Source organism: Nyctereutes procyonoides, unplaced genomic scaffold, assembly GCF_905146905.1.
Source record: "Nyctereutes procyonoides isolate TBG_1078 unplaced genomic scaffold, NYPRO_anot_genome, whole genome shotgun sequence".
Taxonomy (NCBI): domain Eukaryota; kingdom Metazoa; phylum Chordata; class Mammalia; order Carnivora; family Canidae; genus Nyctereutes; species Nyctereutes procyonoides.
Genome location: NW_026575048.1, coordinates 18537828 through 18557713, shown reverse-complemented (window position 1 = coordinate 18557713; position 19886 = coordinate 18537828). Strand labels below are relative to the sequence as shown.

At 36.7% G+C, this 19886-nt stretch overlaps 1 protein-coding gene across 9 annotated transcripts in view; it reads left to right on the top strand.

Moving 5' to 3' along the window:
• ITSN2 (intersectin 2) overlaps nucleotides 1-19886 on the top strand; it is a 128006-nt gene that overhangs the window by 63390 nt on the left and 44730 nt on the right. For all 9 annotated transcript variants that reach the window (XM_055327238.1, XM_055327232.1, XM_055327235.1 and 6 more), the window contains 8 exons: nucleotides 2382-2518; nucleotides 5298-5434; nucleotides 6454-6551; nucleotides 10182-10357; nucleotides 10664-10808; nucleotides 13885-14090; nucleotides 16222-16286; nucleotides 18180-18346. In XM_055327238.1, coding sequence (XP_055183213.1) covers nucleotides 2382-2518; nucleotides 5298-5434; nucleotides 6454-6551; nucleotides 10182-10357; nucleotides 10664-10808; nucleotides 13885-14090; nucleotides 16222-16286; nucleotides 18180-18346 — 1131 coding nt within the window. The remainder of the gene's footprint in view (nucleotides 1-2381; nucleotides 2519-5297; nucleotides 5435-6453; nucleotides 6552-10181; nucleotides 10358-10663; nucleotides 10809-13884; nucleotides 14091-16221; nucleotides 16287-18179; nucleotides 18347-19886) is intronic.

The following is a 19886-nucleotide window of genomic DNA, read 5'->3' as shown; positions in this document are numbered from 1 at the left end:
CTGCTTTTCAGTAGAATTTAGAGAAAGACACAACTAAGAGAACTAACAAAGCTGAGATTTGTGGAAACTTTGCTCTGAGTGCATTATTTGTATTATTATTGGCTTAAACTGCAAGTGTTGATCTCAGACATTTTGGACAGTCTTACACCACATTGCACTCAGATCATATCTCTCATTTCAATCAAGTTAAAAGGGTTCACCTGTAAAATATTTCTGAAAAAAAATTGAGTTTTTGTTTTGTTTTGGAGGATTTTTTGGTTTAGAGCTTTGTTATTGTGTGTATAGGTAGACACCCAAAAACATTTTTTACCATAACGTTCTTCCAAATACATATTCTACCCTTGAACAATATGGGTTAGGGGAGCCAATGCCCAATATAGTTGAAAATTAGTGTACAACTTTTGACTTCCCAAAAATTTACTAATAGCCTACTATTGACTGGACACCTAACCTATAACGTACACAGTGATAAACACAAATTTTATGTTATATGTATATTATACTGTATTCTTAAAATTAAGCTAGAGAAAAAATTAAAATCATAAGGAAAAGAAAACACATTTACAGTACTATGCTGTATTTATTTTTTAAAATCTGTGTTAGGTAGACACACAGTTCAAACCCAGTTATTTGAGGGTCACCTGTACTGTTGAAGGTTCCACCTCTGCCATGAAACCTCTTGATTACTTTAGGGTTTTTTTGGGGGGGAGGGGGAGTAGGTTGTTTTTGGGGTGTTTTTTTCTCTCTTCCTTACTCCAGCCTTTTTATATTTTCTTGTTTAGGATTCTGTAGATTTCATGTAAAAGAAACTCAGTTCAAAATAGTTAAAGCTGGGCAGCCCAGGTGGCTCAGCAGTTTAGCACCGCCTTTGGCCTAGGGTGTGATCCTGGAGACCCAGGATTGAGTCCTGCTTCGGGCTCCCTGCATGGAGCCTGCTTCTCTCTCTCTTTGCGTCTCTCATGAATGAATAAATGAAATCTTTAAAAACAAACAAAAACAAAATAGTTAAGCTAATGAGAGTAGTTACTGGAGCTTACCAGGACTGCTGAGTCAGTAGAGATGCTACTGGGCAGGTGCAGTTCCTAGGCACAGGAATACAGTTGGGAGATTCAGTTCCCTAGGCCTTCCTCTCTCTGCCTCTAGTCTTTGCTTCCCTCTTTCCTACATTGATTTAATTTTTACCCAGGTGGCCTCACTTGGTAGTGGGACAGCTCCAGGGTTACCTTATCCCAGTCTAATGAGTTTTAGAGGAAGAAAGACTTCTTTCTCCTGTCTTCAGTCTATCTGAATCCCAGGAAAGGATTCTGGCCCAGCTTGGAGGGAGGTGGGGGTGCCATGATTGATTGTTAGGCCTGGATTAAATGACTACACCTGAGGGGGTATGGGTAGACTGACAGATCCTCACAACTGCACAGACTAGGGTTGGGGCAGATGCTGTGGGAAAGATGCTGTTAGAAGATGGAAGGAAAATGCTAAACAAAGGACCACAGGTTTCTGCTAAGGTGCTTATCTCTATCCCACATTTTAGTACTTTTCTTTACTTTGATATTTTGAGCTCTTTGAAGGCAAAAACTGCAAACTTGAGAGGAAGAGGGCCCTGGATTTGATCCCCTGGCACTGCATAGAACTAGATGCTCAATAAGCAAATGTTTATTTCAATTCCTGTTTGCAATACTTTTCATTATTTTGACTTACTCTAGTCATGATTTTAGGTAGATACTATCTTTTCAGTTTTTAGTTCTAAGTAAATTACTCAATAATTGCTTCTGTGTTCAGCATCTTACTGAACAAGTTAGAGGTACTTGGTTAAACTACATATGTAAAAAATATCAAAATTCCTCTTCTAATAATCAGATTGTTTCCCCATATATTTTTTTAAAGATTTATTCATTTATTCTAGAAATAGAGCATGTGCTAGTGACAGGGAGTGGCAGAGGGAGAAGGAAAGAATCTTAGGCAGACTCCACACTGAGAACGGAACCCAGCACAAGGCTTGATTGAACTACCTTGAGATCATGACATGACCTGAAACCAAGAGTCAGATGCTCAATTGACTGAGCCACCCAGGCACCCCTGTTTCCCCATATTTTTAGTAATTGGGGTTTATATTAAATATAAAGTATCAAATCAAAGATTTGGCTTATGAAATTGGCTTATCTTTGTTCCTTAGAAGTGAATTTGTCCTCAGTGGTTACAGGACTTAAATACTTCTATTCAAGATTTTTAAATCATCTACATATTTTAAAACTTTTACTCTTTTTACTTGAGTTTAACTTGCTTTCAGATTTTTGTCTCTTAATGAAAATGCCACATTAGTATATAAGATTCTTGTCTTATATTTAAATCAATGGTATATTGACTTATTCTCATTTTTTCCTTAGGAACTGAGAGAAAGCTACAATACACAGCAGTTAGCCCTTGAACAGCTTCATAAGATCAAACGTGACAAGTTGAAGGAAATTGAAAGAAAAAGGTCAGAGCTAATACAGAAAAAGAAACTTGAAGATGAGGCTATAAGGTAATACAGTTGATAAATTTATTATACTATTTTACTATTTGAATTCTAATTTTGTTGCCCATATCTTTAGTTTGACTATGAGAATTTAATGGAAATGAAAGGATTATTTTTGATGCTAATTAGATTCTCAGTTTTGGAAATTTAGTTCTTCTTTTAGGGACTGAGATTATAGTAATCAATTTTATGTTCCATTAGTGAAAAATAGAGGCTTTGGCATCAGAACTGAATTAGATTTCTTGATCTACAACTTACTATTTGGATGACCTTGGTCAAGTCATTTTACCTTTTGAACCCCAGTTTCTCCATCTGAAAAGTAGAAATATTGATGCATGCTTCATAGGTAACTGTGAATTAAATAAAAATAATGTAGCTAATGAGCCAAGCACAAATGTCTTACACTCACCCTTTCCATCTCTCCATTATAAATCTATTAATTTACTGAAAGATCACAAAACCAAATACTTTACAGGTGGAATGTGTAATGCCATGTTGATGCAGGTCTCTTTGTACCACTGAGCTTATCAATTGCCTCCATTGATAGCAAGGAGAAGTAAGACAGTCGCAGAATCTGAAGCATAGAACCATTTATTTAGAGGCTCAGCATGTTTGTTTTGTTTTGTTTTGTTTTGTTTTTTTCTGTTGTAAGGTCCTATATCTGATATGTTCCTCAATTCCCCCCAAGTTCTCTAGTGTCAGAAATCAGTATTCTTAATAAATACTAAGGAGCCAACATTCCTTTACCTTGGAGACAAGTAGACAAGTAATGCCCATGAAAGAGCTAAGAGTTCCTAGGGAGGCAAGATGTGTCGTACATTACCATATAGCAGACCTCTGTTACCACTCCCAGCAAACTTTGGTCTCTGTTTTACTGTGATGTAGGGAGACTCTGGTTTTACTTCTTGTTCCTTGAGCTCTTGTCATTCCAGTAGGAGATGGAGACAACTAAACAGATTGCTGTAGTACTCTTTACTCCAAGGCCCCTAACTTTTGTGGGCTCTGACAAGAGACACTAGAATAATATAGAAGCAGAAACAGTGAAGACTTCAAATTAAGAAGACTTTTACCTGCCCCTTAACAGTGCCACTGAACATTGCACAAGGGAACTGTGAAGTGACTACGTAGGTAGTCACTGTGTTCAGAATTTTCTCATGACACATTGCAAGTATCTTGATATCTCTTCATCACTGGTAATTTTTTTAGCCCAGCAACCCAGATGAGTAATACATATTTTCATTTCATTCATCTTCCTCACATGTTATCCTGCTATAGAAGAGGGAAGAAATCTGAGCAGAAACACATGTAAGATCAGTCCAAAGCTGAGTCTTAGAAATATAACTTGATTTCCTAGCTATTTGCCTAGGAAGGTTCCTTCCTTGTCCCGTGCTGTTGGGTTATAGTCAGATTTTTACCCTGGAGATATGGCCTCTTTGCCCTTTGTCCAGCTTCTAAGGTACATTCTGGTTCTGGCCCAGTTTCTCATCTACTAACTCCTACATAAGAAAGTTTACCAAAATTTAATTTTATATTCTCTTAACTCTCTAGCCTTTCTTTATCCTAGTAAACACGTAAATACTTTGATAGTGGTGTTTATAATCTATGGGAATTCAAATAAAAGCTAGATTAGGTCACTTTAAGTGTGGAAGAATATCAGAAAAGGCTGCCGAGGAACTAACTGGGAAGTGGAGATTAAGAAAGATCTGCAGAGAAGTATGACCCTCAAAGGAGAGCCAGATGTCAGTTACAAAGTGCTAGGGGAAGCACTCTTTGGAGTGAGAAAGGGTATGGGAGGATTTGCAGAGTGTCAAGAGGAAGCTAGTCATAGGGTAATGAACCAGGAGTATGAAGTCTAAGACAGTCCAGGAATGAGGAAGAAAAGGTTGCTGAGTAAGTGGGTCTGCAGTTTTGGGGATTATAGAATTTCCAAATTTCTCCAGGAATTCTAGGAATTGAGAAATGGATTTAAGCCAAGATGTCCTCCTTGGTGGGGCATAAATAACCACAATTCCCAGGCTGTATTCAGCCACAAGTTCTGCTGTCCCTGATAGTGTGAGCAGAGGCTTGGAGAAGGTGCTAAATTTAGTGATGACAGCTCCGCTTCCAAGTAAGACCATAAAAATACATGCCAGAAAGAAAACTATGGTGAACATTAGTTTTAATACTGTAATAGCTAAATCTGATCAGAGACCATCTTGCCCAGCTAAAAACCAAGCTGCAGTTATATCACATCACAAACACATATGCAAGCATGGACCTAACAATGGAAAAGACTTCCAAGGGACAATGTAGAAAGTAATCTGCCCAGAAGCATTTCCTATTTCCACAGCAATGACCACATCTTGAAAACAGGGTTTAGCTAGAAGAGTAGGAATAAGAGCTGGAATATAGTCCTTACGAAAAATCTGGGGAGAAAGGAAGAGCATTTAGACACACTTTTTAGATATGTTTTCTGAATAGTTTAGTTTCCCTTCTTGGAATTAGGAGGTTGGCTGACAGGAGGGAATTTGAGGGTTTGGGAAATTGTTGGTCCTACTCCTCAGCTCATCTGTATGTGCAAGGGTGACCTCAAGTAGTTGGTTTTCCCCTTCATCCATGATCCCCACTGTTTTTCCACATCCCCTACTAATATGTCTTTGCTATATAATAAGTATGAAAATATATAAGATTATATATAAGTACATAAGAAATATGTAATGTTTCTATAGTTTGTGAGGAAGAAGATTTGATATTTTGCTTAACAAAAATTTTAGGACATTATGCAAACTCTTTTTTTTATGTAAAGGAAAGCAAAGCAAGGAAAAGAAAACTTATGGAGGGAAAGTCTTAGAAAGGAAGAAGAAGAAAAACAAAAGCGACTCCAGGAAGAAAAAGCACAAGAGAAAGTTCAAGAAGAGGAGCGGAAAGTGGAGGAGAAACAATGTAAGGATAAGGATAAAAATAATAGATTTTATTTTTCTGAGACAGAACAATGAAAGCAATAAGAAAAAAGATTATGATGAGAGGAAAAAAAAATTTAAGCAGATGTTAACCTTTGAGTCAGAAAACTTTTTCTAAATTAAACTTGGAGAAATGCATAGGCTTTATTAAAACAGACTGAGGGTAGAAGTCTTAAAACAACATGTAGAAAAGAAGATCATAATCACTGACAAGCTATGAACAGACCCTGACATGGTTTTCATAATTGAAGTAAACATTTGTAAATAGTTTATTCAACCAGTGTTAACTAAACTGTTTGTTTTCATGAAAAAGCAGTAAAATTTTAAATATTTGCATATTAAAATTTTCTCATATGCTTTATGATACACCTTAGAGTCCATTCCTAAGATACTTTACATATTGCTGTATCTGTTTTGGATACACAGATATTTGAATCCTTATTAATGATACATGTGTTGAAATTTCTGTAAGCTAAAGCATTTATTCTGCATATAAAATAAAATATTTATAATCTTATTAAGGCTAGTGTATCTGTGAGCTCTTCTGTTTTTCTTTTAGAACCGTCCTGGTAAACCTACAGCTTGCTCTTCACTGAACCCTGTTCACTGCTAACCTCATTTGCAAACTTTCTCTCTGTCTCTTCCCTGGTACATTCTGAGCGCCACAGAACAAACCTTGCTGCTTGGCCGCCTTGCATGGCTTAGTCAGCCACCACTCCTCCACCTTCCCCGGCGTCCCTGAGCGTAGCACACCCTGCAAGTCATGTCTTTGTTTCATTGCCTCCTACTTTACTGAAATTGAACGTCCTTGTTTGCTTTTATATTGATTCTTTGACTATACAAGATATTTAAATCCTAACAAGCCTATATCAAATGCATTTTCATTTTACTGTTTGATATTCAGTTTTTTCCTTTTGATTTTATGAGCTCTTTATATTGAGTCATTACAAAGATGTGTGTGTACATGAAAGTAGCAAATAATGACACTTATCTTCTCTTTAGGTGAGCCAGCTAGTGCTTTGGTGAATTATAAAGCACTGTATCGCTTTGAAGCCAGGAGCCATGATGAGATGAGTTTTAATTCTGGGGATATAATACAGGTAAGAAATAGTTTTTATTGTTCATGAATAAGCTTAATACAATGTAATATATTACTTTCTTTAATAATAATGACTATCATTTTATATAGCGATTTACCATTTAAAAAGCATATCTTGGGGATCCCTGGGTGGCTCAGTGGTTTAGCACCTGCGTTTAGCCCAGGATGTGATCCTGGAGTCCTTGGATCGAATCCCGCATCAGGCTCCCTGCATGGAGCCTGCTTCTCCCTCTGCCTGTGTCCCTCTCTCTCTGTCTCTCTCATGAATAAATAAATAAAATCTTTAAAAAATAAAAGCCTATCTTGAGCTTTATCTGATTTGGTCCTGATGACATTCTGCAGAGTAGCATATTATTACTGCCGTATTCTAGGTAAGGAAGCTTAGACTTACAGAAAATGTAATAGCAGGACAGTGCCAGAGTGGGTTGCAAGTACATTTCTTTGATTTCCAAATCCCGTGTTCTTTACATCATGCTGTTGCATCACATCATAAGAGGTGATGCTGATTTTGTTATTTTAATAAATTATGGATGAAATTTGAGGAAGCTGATCATTTTCTGGCAACCATTAAAAAAATCAAAGGAGGTAGATTATATAGCTCTAACTAGATGCAGGCCCTTGTTCTTTGCAACAAAAGGTCTTTATTATATAGTCACAAACCACATAAAATGGAGAATAAGAGAAGATGCAGAGAATAGCATTTGATATAACTATTGTGATATAATGGAAAGAATACAGGCTTTAGAAACATACTAACTTGAGTTTTAGTCTCTCCTTCGGTTTTCTTCTTAGTGAATTAAGGTAATACTACCTAGAATACCTAGCCAGTGCCTGCTTTCTTTTTTCCCTGCACGGTCACCAGTTCGGTGTATTTTACCAGTTACAAAGCAGATATTTAGTGATACTTGGCATAGGATTTACCAGAAACATCTGTTCAAACACTCAAGATGGTCCCCAGCTACACATTCCTTCTGTTACCATCGCTACCTCTGACAGTACCACAGTCTGGTGGCCCTCCTGTTCCTCCTCCACCTGTTGGTGATGATGAAGTTGTGTTCAAGAATGAAGAGATGCAACCTATCTCTGGGCACATTTGATCAAAAGCCTACTTATATTTTTGGTTATATCTTTTATTTATTCTGTCAACAAATATTTTTTGAGGACTATGCTAGGCTAGGAATATAGTAAATAAGACACAGTCTGCTTATAATGAGCTGATAGTCTGATGAGAAATACATTCTAATACAGTAGAGGAAGGATGGTAGTGGAAAGCTACCAGCAGACCACCCCCATGTCATCAAGCCAGTCTAGTGGCAGTAACAACAGGAACATTATGTTAGCTGGATATTTATTTCCTTATTCTTGGTAAGATAGGAGGCAAGGTCTGATCAGTTTAATGGATGAAGGAAGCAGAAGAGATTTGATTGAAAGTGAAAAAGATTAGATATCCCACCGAGCCCTGGTAATATTTTCCATGACAGCCTGTTTTTCTAGCGTTCATATGTGTTAATGGTATTTTTGAAGTAATAGTTTACATAAACCTGTGAGAACTTAGGTAAATTTTCTAGTTTAAGTCTATGTAGATTGACAAGTAAAATTTAATTAGGGCTATAAATAACAGATGTGCAATTGGTTAAAATTGACTCCTCAAAAAGCAAACTTGGTCAAATTCTAAAGATTAAATGATTGGGCCTTTTCTTCTTAGAAAGGTAAAAAAATATTAGGAAAAAGTGTTAAAGAAAGTAGGCTTTTAAAAGTTTGTAGGAAGGATCCCTGCCTGGGTGGCTCAGCGATTTGGTGCCTGCCTTTGGCCCAGGGTGTGATCCTGGAGACGCGGGATCGAGTCCCACATCGGGCTCCTTGCATGGAGCCTGCTCCTCCCTCTGCCTGTGTCTCTGCCTCTCTCTCTGTGTGTGTCTCTCATGAATAAATAAATAAAATCTTAAAAAAAAAAAAGTGTGTGGGAAAAGGAGGAATTTAGTGTTTGAATGCCAGTATTCATACCTGTCAATGATCCTTGCTTGAGACCAATGTTTAAATCAGGTATATTTCTGTGCATGCTACTTTATGTTGCATAATTCCTTGGGGTCTTTTGTGTTCCTCTCTTCATTTTTAGTGCTCTGGCTTGTCTATTTTAAACTTGTCTTGGGCAGCCCCGGTGGCCCAGCAGTTTAGCGCTGCCTTCAGCCTGGGGTCTGATCCTGGAGACCCGGAATCGAGTCCCACGTCGGGCTCCCTGCATGGAGCCTGCTTCTCCCTCTACCTGTGTCTCTGCCTCTCTCTCTCTCTCTCTCTCTCTCTCTCTCTCTCTCTCTCTCTCTCTGTCTCTCTCTGTCATGAATAAATAAAATCTTAAAAAAATAAAATAAATTTAAAAAAATAAAATAAACTAGTCTTAAACTAGATATACAGGATAATATTTTAGCAGTGATTCCTTTTGTTCTATTTCAGAACACCATTTTATAGTTATTACTTATGCTAGCTCTGATAGTACTAATAAGTGAGTTTAGCAGGGTTGCAGGATAAAAGATCAATATATGAAGACAAATGTTCATAGTTTTATTTGTAATAGCCAAAAACTGGAAACAACTCAAATACCCATTACTAGGTAAGTGTATAAACAAACTGTGGTATATCTATACAATGTAATATTACTCAGCAATAAAAGGGAAAAGAAATGAGACTATAAATCACCTATGTGTGTTACCAGTTGAAAAATAGTATTTAGAGGAAGTTTTCTGGTTCAGATCTTAGTTCAAGAAGATTCTGTGATAGGAACAGAAAAAAACTAAGCAAAACAAAAATTAATGATTAACTGTAGGAAAATAACAAGTTTGTAAGAAAGGAAGTGTAATTATTAGAACAGTGCATGATTCAGATGTGAAAATTTATTTACATAGTCATAAAAATGTAAACATTGAATATAATTTAACCAAAAAATTGAGATAGCAGTATTGATAGAATAAGAAGATGCAGTACAAGAGAGTTAAGAATGTTGATTTTTCATAATCAAAAGCCAATAGATAATGTCTAAAATTGAAACATTCAAGAAATAGTAGTATAGGGGTGCCTGGGTGGCTCAGTCAGTTAAGCATCTGCCTTTAGCTTGGGTCGTGGTCCCAGGGTTCTGAGATCGAGCCCCGGCTTCTGAGATTGAGTTCAGGGTACTGAGCAGAGAGCCTGCTTCTCTCTTTCCCCTTACCACTTCCCCTGCTTTGTGCTCTCCTGCTCTCTCTCTGTCAAATAAATAAAATAATTTTTAAAATAGTAGCATAAATACATTATTTAGAAATAGAGAAGATAATACAGAAAAACAACTAAGAATGGCAAGTTACTATGAGGAGTGGAAATCGGCATAATGAGTGATGGAGTCTTACATCATAAGCTATGTAGAATGCTGGTTTTTTTTGTAAACTATGTATTTAACTTGGATAACATTAAAAATTAAATTTATAAAAATACTTGTCAATCATTAGAGATAGTGATCTATTAATTTATAGAAAATGCATTAGTTTTTTAGTTATATGGGCTTAATTCTGAAAATGAGGCTACTATATCGTAGTCTACATCTCCTTCCTTTGTAAACTTGTGGCATTCTAACCAATATTAACCCTTCTTTTTGTTTCGGTAGGTTGATGAAAAAACCATAGGAGAACCTGGTTGGCTTTACGGTAGTTTTCAAGGAAATTTTGGCTGGTTTCCTTGCAACTATGTAGAAAAAATGCTGTCAGGTGAAAAATCTGCGTCTCCTAAGAAGGCCTTACTTCCCCCTACAGTATCTGTATCTGCTACCTCAACTTCTTCTGAGTAAGTATTCAGCTAACAGTGAGTTTTACATAGCTTTGCAAATGTATAAATACCTAATAGGTATTCGTATCAGCCTGCTACTTAATCATATTATAATCTATGCTGGGCTCTTCAAGAGTACCTTTTGTTCCAAATTTCATACTGAAATTTAATAAATAAAAATGTAGATCAGTACTTTGTTTATGAATTTTTATTTCCACAGTTGTGTTTAAACAAAAAGTAAATTTTATACAAATAGAAAATTTGTAGTACTTCATTAGATTTTAAATGATTAAGTATAATTATGCGAAAATGTTGTGTTTACAGATCACTTTCTTCAAATCAACCAGCATCAGTGACTGATTATCAAAATGTATCTTTTACAAACCTAACTGTTAATACATCATGGCAGAAAAAATCAGCTTTTACTCGTACTGTGTCCCCTGGATCTATATCACCGATTCATGGACAGGTGTGTATCTTTAATTTTTGCTTTATTCTTTTTTTTTTTTTAAGATTTATTTATTTATTTTAGAGAGCACAAGCAGGGGAAGGGGCAAAGGGGAAAAAAACTCAAGCAGACTCCATGCTAAGCACAGAGCTTGACTTGAGGCTCAATCTCACAACCCTGAAATCATGACTTGAGCCAAAATCAAGAATTACACACTCAACTGACTGAGCTACCCAGGTGTCCTTGTGTGTTTTATTCTTGGACATTGCTCGTGTTGACATAAAATAGAATGAAGATTTTTATACAAAGGCATCATTTTACTCATTTAACCAGAGTTTGTAGCATTTGGTTTCTGTTCTGTGTGATGTTGTATAAATAAATATTAGAAATTTCTCAACAATTCATTTTCATAGCATCCAGTTGCTATAAGCTAAGGTTTCTAAGCTCAAAATGTCATCTTTACAAATCTGGTTGTGTTACTATTAATTTGTAGTTATTGTAAGAAGATATTTGGACTTGGGAGTTTGTTTTTTGTTCCTAAAAGAGTCATTTGTGTGGGAACTCTGTTATATATATATTTAGCTTCTGATTTAGATGTAACCATTTCAGACATTGTTACATTAACATTATTGAAAAGAAATCACAGACTTTATTAGAAAAGAGTCCAGAGATTTCACCTTCACTCAAAAACATGTTAATTACCTGATTCTGTGTTCCAGGAATTTCAATATGTGCTAGAAATTTATTGGAAAAAAAATCCCTGCCATTAAGAAGTCGTAATCTAATGAGACAGACACAGAAATAAATAATTGTAGGGGTGCCTGGGTGGCTCAGTTGTTTAAGCAAGTGCCTTTGGCTCAGGTCATGATCTCAGGGGCCTGGGATCGAGCCCTTCATCTGGCTCCCTGGTCAGTGGGGAGCCTACTTCTCTCTCTCCTCCTTCCCCCCCCCCCCCCGCAGCCGCTTGTATTCTCACTCTCAAATGAATAAATAAAATCATTTAAAAAAAAAAAAGAAAAAGAAACACTGGTAAAGTGTAAGAAGTATTGTAACAAAGATTCTACAAAGTCTTGAGATATATAGAGCCGAGAGAGAGATCTCATTCAGTCTGTGGGAATTGGAGCAGAGTTCACAAAAGGCCAAGTATTTGAGCAGGACCTTTGAAGATAAGCAAGATTGTAGCAGAGAAGGAAAGTGAAAAAATAATTTGGGGAGGATCAGTGGGACATGTTAACATAAGGAGTTTATAGGATGAGAATTGTTTATAGTATGGCTAGAGTACAGGATTCATGGAGAAAGGGTCAAGAAGTGAATTTAGAGGTTGAAGTTTATTTGTGAAGCGTTTAATATAGTGCCCAGCAACTTGGCAGTGGGCAACCCCTGAAAGTTTCTAAGAGGTGTATATTTTAGAAACCTAACTCCAGCAGTAGTAGAAGGGCCAGATTAGTGGAAGGAAGCAAAGGAAGGAGATCAAGTAAGGAAGGATGTGCCAGTACTAAATAACAAGAGAGGATGATGTGAAACAGTGCCACAATAAAGAAAATGTATAGAAGAGGAAATGGATTTTCCTTCCATACATTTCCAGGGTCTTTAGCTCAAGTAACGAGTAGCATTGTCTTGGGTGGGCATTGCAAGAAGAGGGGATTCGTGGATTCTAAAAATGATACATCTCACATGTGCAACTTCACTGTTTTAAAGACAACCTGGTGAAAAGGCCCAGTGAGCAGTCTGACTTACAAGTCTGGAGCTCAGGAGATAAAGTTAAAATTAAGATATATATTTGAGGGGGATCCCTGGGTGGCTCAGTGGTTTAGAGCCTGCCTTTGACCCAGGGGATGATCCTGGAGTCCTGGGATCGAGTCCCACATCAGGCTCCCTGCATGGGGCCCGCTTCTCCCTCTGCCTGTGTCTCTGCCTCTCTCTCTCTCTGTCTCTTATGAATAAATAAATAAAATATTTTTTAAAAAGATACATATTTGAGGGATCCCTGGGTCACGCAGCGGTTTGGCACCTGCCTTTGGCCCAGGGCGCAATCCTGGAGACCCGGGATCGAATCCCACATCGGGCTCCCGGTGCATGGAGCCTGCTTCTCCCTCTGCCTATGTCTCTGCCTCTCTCTCTTTCTCTCTCTGTGACTATCATAAATAAATAAAAATTTAAAAAAAAGATACATATTTGAAAAGGCATAGATATAAATAAGATAATTTAGGGAAATCATGTGAAACAGGAGAGGAAAGGGCCTGTACCAAAGAGGAGACCTGTCAATCACCAGAGAAAGTTAGCTTTCAGAATGGCAGGGGTGCTAAGTGATGTCAGCACTGTTCAGAGATTAGAGAAAATAAGACTTTGGAAGAAGCTTTTTAGGCTTTGATGTTATCAGTGACCTTGTCAAGAAGAGGTTCAGTAGTGTGGTGAGTGCAGAACCTCGATTAAAATGGATTGAATTTAACACTATTGTATCTTTAAGGAATTTAGAAGTAGAAGTAGAGAGGTGGAGAGATTGACTATTATAGAGAGGCACTTCACGATGTTACAAAATATTTTTAGAAAATAGAGGGCATAATAGAAGATTCAGAGCATGGGTAGAGAGATGGCTATAGCCTTATCAACAAAACACTCCTTCCTCAGAGAGGAGGCAAAGAAATAAAAATGAGTAAGAATAGGAGGAGGAAGGTCAGGGACACAAAGCAGAAAAGTGGTGGGAGACAACACAGCTGCATCTCTACTCCTGGTGGAGTAAGCTCAAGTGACCACAGCAAAGAGCCATTGGTAACTGGGGGAAAGGAAGGGTCTCTTTCCACTTGTTTATGATGTCTGCCTGATGGATTTATGAATACATTTCTTGAGTGCCCAGTATATCTTCCATTCCAGTGATGCTTAATGCCAAGCTGTTGCTTTGAATGGTAGGTGTTCAGTCTTTAACTTTTAACAGAAAACTACTCAAATGTTGTCTGTCATATATAATTTTAAATTCATTAGTAGGTAAAGGTTAAGTCACCACCACACCAAATTGGTCCCTGTTTAAACAGTAAGTTATGTATTAGGAAACAGAAATTACCTTTTTTTTTTTTTTAATTTTGTGGTTTTGTATTCACAGGGACAAGTTGTAGAAAACCTAAAGGCACAGGCCCTTTGTTCTTGGACTGCAAAGAAAGATAACCACTTGAACTTTTCAAAACATGATATTATTACTGTCTTGGAGCAACAAGAAAATTGGTGGTTTGGGGAGGTACATGGAGGAAGAGGATGGTTTCCAAAATCTTATGTCAAAATCATCCCTGGGAGTGAAGTCAAGCGGGAAGAGTAAGCATTTTGTGTTTACATGAGATGTGGATGTTGGTGTTTTCAGTAATGAGTCAGCAGCCATGGAACTACTGGCTGTACCGTAAAATAAAACAATTATGCTTGAGTTTGACTATCAGAAGGGTAATTTCTAGAGTGAAAAAAGCATACTTCAGATATTTATATCAGTTTTAGAGTATCTTTTATTCTAGTTATTTCAGATTGCTAAAGTTTTCAAAGTGCTTAAAATTTTACATCTGTTGTTTTCTTTGTGTCATCAAGTCAGTTAGAGGAGTTACATTTCATTCCTTTGGAGCATTTCTCCCTTGTTCACTGCGCATTGTCGGTATTTAAATGTTCACTGAGAGCCTCTATCTTTGTCAAAGTGTAGGGTGTGCTGTTTCTGGGCCTCCAGAATACCTTGTGATAAAACCTCTCTTGTTGCTCATAACAGACTGGATTGTAGTTATGCATTTTCTTACCCCTATCCCTTATGAGATCGTAAGCTCCAGAAGGGTGCAGTCCATGTCGTCTTCTTGTTGCTTTTCAGTTTTTCCCTGCCCAGTGTAATTTCATTGCATAATAGCTTCTCCATCATGTTGGTTCAGTGAATACAGAGAGGAGTCATGAACTATCAGTTGAATCTGTTTTTAAGTGAACAAGTAAAAATTAGACAAGGTCTCTGGCATTTATTTCTCAGTCCATAGAGGAGTGAAATCATCAAACATTTTTAAGATGCCTGAGATCTTTAAGATGTTTAAGAAATGAGGAGTCTAGGGACGCCTCAGTGGCTCAGAGTGAGTGGCTCAGTTGGTTGAGTGTCTGCCTTCAGCTCAGGGCGTGATCCCAGGATCCTGGGATTGAGTCCCCTGGAGGGAGCCTGCTTCTCCCTTTGCCTATGTCTCTGCCTTTCTCTCTCTCATAAATAAATAAATAATTTTTTTTTAAAAAAGTAAGTACTCTAATGTAGCAATGGGCAATTGTTTATGGCGTTTTATATGGAAATCGATCTAAATAGAAAAGTTATCTGATTGAAAAAAGTAATTAGAAGTCAAGAGGCTTGAGTTCTATTTTTTGTCTGGCTATATGGAATAACCTCCTTCATCTGCAGTTTTCTAATAAGATAAAAAGAGTAATCTTTAAAAACCCTTTCAACGCTGAGGTTGAATTTTTAGTTGAAATGTAGAAATTTACTTTTCAGACTGACATGGAATTTTAGACTTAGAAGTAAGTGATCATAATAATTCAGAGCTGACATGTGCAGATTGGCACTGCGCCAGGCCCTTTCTAGGAATTACCTTACTTAAACACCATAGCACTTTATGGAGTAGAAAACTTAAGCACAAAGACAGTAAGTTTAAATGCTTTTTCCCCCTAACTTTTCGTTCAATTACTGATCTTTTCTAACAGATGAGCCATGTAACTTGAAAATCTGCAGTAATGGAGAGTTCGTGCCCTAAACAAGGCAGTCTGTTCAGCTGTGCCATGAGCTGTAGTAAGGTTCCACTCTGTTTCCCTGAGAACTGCCGTATTATATCATTTCCTTAGGGGTCCTGGAGAATGCATCCTACAGATGTCTAGTTCTTAAATATGACATCTCCCAGATTTTTAAAAAATAGTTTCGGGTTAAATTGGAAATTAAAGCTTTACCAATTATGAAAAATAAAGTTTTTATTTTTGTATGTTTAAATGTGTAGTGTGCTCTAAACAGATAGTAAAACGTATACTGTCCTTGTTGCTCCCTATACCAAGCCACGCCCCCTATGAGAATATTTTAGCCTGTGTACTGAGACAATATTTAAATTAACTTTAGAAAGCCCTAGAAGGGGGATCCCTGGGTGGCGCAGTGGTTTGGCGCCTGCCTTTGGCCCAGGGCGCGATCCTGGAGACCCGGGATCGAATCCCATGTCGGGCTCCCGGTGCATGGAGCCTGCTTATCCCTCTGCCTGTGTCTCTGCCTCTCTCTCTCTCTCTCTCTCTCTCTCTGTGTGTGTGTGACTATCGTAAATAAAAAAAATAATAATAATAAAAAGAAAGCCCTAGAAGAAAGTACTACAAACACCCACTATATCACCTTTCTTGGTTTTTGCTTGTTGATATTTTTTTGTTTCATTATTATTTTTTGAAATTTGTTTGTATATCTATTTGACAGACCAGAAACCTTGTATGCAGCTATAAACAAGAAACCTACCTCTGCAGCCTATACAGTTGGAGAAGGTGAGTTTTTGGCAATTTGTAAATTAAATGGGTGTCAAATTAGCTATTGTCTAATTATCTGACTTCCCACAGTTGTTACCCCTTGCCCCTGTTTCTGTGTCTTCATTGTTAAAGTGAGTAGGAGAACCTGCCTCTTATCTATTTCATATGATTACTGAGAATATAGGGGAAAAAAAACACTTTTAGGAAATCAGTGCTATAAAAATTCAGCATGGACTTGATAAATAAGATCATAAATTTAAAAATGTAGCAAGATAGCGTGAAGGCTTTGTTTCCCTGTTATTAGATATCTAGGTTATAGATGTTCAGGATGATAATCATTAAGTAGGGTTTGAAATCAAGGTACACTTTATCATAGTTATTACAAAGAAATTTGAGGGGGATTGTTTAATAACTTATTTTTTATTTAATTTATAGATTTATTTAATCTACCCTAAGTTTCAGACATTTGTATTTAACACTTACATAGCTTTATAAAGGAATTACATTTGTCCATTGTAAAATTAGTTGAATAGTAGAAGTCTATCTTGTTTCTATTCCTGCTCAAGAAAATCAGTTTGATGGTAAAATAAACGATTTATTCGGTATCTACTATATTAAGGATTCTATGCTAGAACCTGAAAAATACAAGGATGAAATTTCCCAAGTCCTCACAATAGACTGGGGAATATAGGCATACCATTGTAAGAAATTCTGTAATGAATAAGTAGAACTTAATTTTGAGTAGGACCTATGAATTTACATGGCAGTGCTAGGAGTAGAGTTTCACATAATGACAATGGAAGAGAAAGCTCTTGTGGGCAGAGGGAAAGTCATGAGCCAGAGCATGGCTGTGAAATGTTAGGGAACTCAGATCACCAGCAAGGCTGGAACCATAGGTTCACTATGGAATGAGTGCTGTGAAGTGAGCCTGGGAAGGTAGCAAGGAGTGTTTGGGAAGGACCTTACTTATTGCAGCAAACCTAAACCTTGTGGGCATTTTTGGTTTTGTTAAATCACCTAAATTGAGTAATACTGTGGGAACATGAACAGTTAAATAAGTTGTAGTAGATGGTATTCCTGGTCATTTCTAGTTATGATGTACAGATGAAATTCCATGTTGACAAATAAAAATAATTAGAAAAGAATGAATGAGTTTACAACCAGATCATTGTTTATTCTAAGTAGAATAACAGGGATGGAAACCAAAGCCAATACATTTTTTTAAAAGTCAGTATGTATTGAGCATCTACTCTGTGCCAAGCACTCTGCTAAGAGCTAGATCACTGTGGTAGAATTTGGCCACTAGTACTGATGTCAGCTGAATGCTGGGCATTTCCATAACTGTATATATTAAAGAATTAAAGAGAAAAGAACTTAGCATATTAAAATATATTTTGGGGCAGCCCCGGTAGCGCAGCGGTTTAGCGCTGCCTGCAGCCCGGGGCGTGATCCTGGAGACCCTGGATCAAGTCCCACATCAGGCTCTCTGTATGATGCCTGCTTCTCCCTCTGCCTGTGTCTCTGCTTCTCTCTCTCTGTCTCTATGAATAAATAAATAAAATCTTTAAAATAAAATAAAATATATTTTGTATAAGGAAGTTGAAAAAATACTTTTATATTTTGACTATAGAGATGCTTCTATCTATTTGTGTTTTTGGATGTGATAAGACAATGGTGATGATGATGATACAATGAGGAAAAAGAAGAAACCCCATGATAAAACTTTTATGTTAAATCAGATCTTTTTAATTGCTTCATGCTTTTGTCTATTTTAATATGTTTTTACATTAGGTTTCCTTAAATTATAAGGTCTTTTACAGTTAATTTACACAAGATTTGGAGATTAACATAATTTTTTCTTTCTATAATCTTATAACCAAAATTAGTTTCTTTTTGCTTTGTTTCCCACAGAGTATATTGCACTTTATTCATATTCAAGTGTAGAACCTGGAGATTTGACTTTCACTGAAGGTGAAGAAATACTCGTGACCCAGAAAGATGGAGAGTGGTGGACAGGAAGTATTGGAGATAGAACTGGAATTTTTCCATCAAATTATGTCAAACCAAAAGATCAAGAGGTAGAGTTATTTTGGTATAGAAACAAAATAATTCCATTCTTCTGTGTTGAGAAGCATACATAAAACAGAGATTCATGTATATATGGTGTTGGTCAGGCTTTGGTTTTAAGGAAACCATTTAAGGTAGCACCAGTAAAATAGACTTTATTATAGGGACCCTATTAGCTAAGAGGGATAGGATTTGATGAAATTTCTAATACTAGGAGCCATAGGGGTAGGGCTGGGCCTCATGGTAACTGAAGCTGGGAAATAGTCTCAGATCCAGGAACGCTTATAAGGGATCACCTTGAAGGAGTCTGTGAAACTTTAAGGCTCTGACATTAATGTAACTCACTCTACACTGAGTTCCTGCTTCTTTTCACCCTACCACTAGTATGGTACAGTGCAGTGGTTCTCAAACTTTTTGACTTCAAGAACTTTTTTACATTCTTAAAAATTATTGGAGACTCCTGGGCACCTGAGTGACTCAGTCAGTTGAGCAACCGACTCTTGATTTCAGCTCAGGTCATGATCTCATCAGGGTCATGAGATCGAACCCTGCATCAGACTGAGCCCTATGGTCAGGTGCTCTCAGCAGAAAATCTGCTTGAGATTCTTTCCCCTCTGACCCCCTCTCTGCTCACACACTCTCTCTCTCTCTTTCTCTAAAATAAATAAATCTTTTTAAAAAATTATTGGGGACCCTAAAGAGTTTTTTAAAATATATGGATTTAAAATATATATATGTTATATTTAGTTATATTTTCCATATTCAAAATTAAAACTGTGGAATTTTAGCAGTATTTACTCATTTTAAAGTAACAAAAGTAACCCATTACATGATAATGTAAATAACTTACTTCTTATGAAGAATATTTTCAAACAAAAAAAGTTTGGTTAAAAGAATGGCATTATTGTATATTTTTGCAAATCTCTTTAATGTCTGCCTTAACTTGAAGACAGCTAGATTCTTCTCTGTTTCACTATTCAGTCTGTTGTGATACATTATTTTGGATGTATATGATGAAATTCACCTCACATAGATGTGAGAGAAAACAGAGAAGTATTTTAATAAAATTTTCAGGTATCTGTGGATATTCTTTGATATTACTATACCAAAACATAGTAAGTGTTAAATTGTTATCGGTTAGTTACATATGGAATCTAAAGCCATGTCAGTGAACATTTCTTACTGTTATATTAAAATTCATCACTCTATTTTGACATTAAATGGAATTTTTACCTATATCTTGGTCATTTGGAAAATATGGAATCACTGAGCTATGCAAATATTCCTTGTATTGCACATTTCATTATACAATATCAAAAAGTTATATTTGTTAATATCACCACTGATCTCATAGGAAAATCTTCAAATACTTTGCAACTGTCAAGTTCATGGTGGTAGATACAGGTTTTCCAAAATTTCAGTTTTCTTTTGAAATCTTGAATTTGGTCCTGGGCAACAAATCCTGTCAGCTGTATTCCTTGATGTGACAGGCATACTTTATCTTTGAGAAAATACCTGCTAAATCCCATGTCTGAATAGTTTGTGATTTAG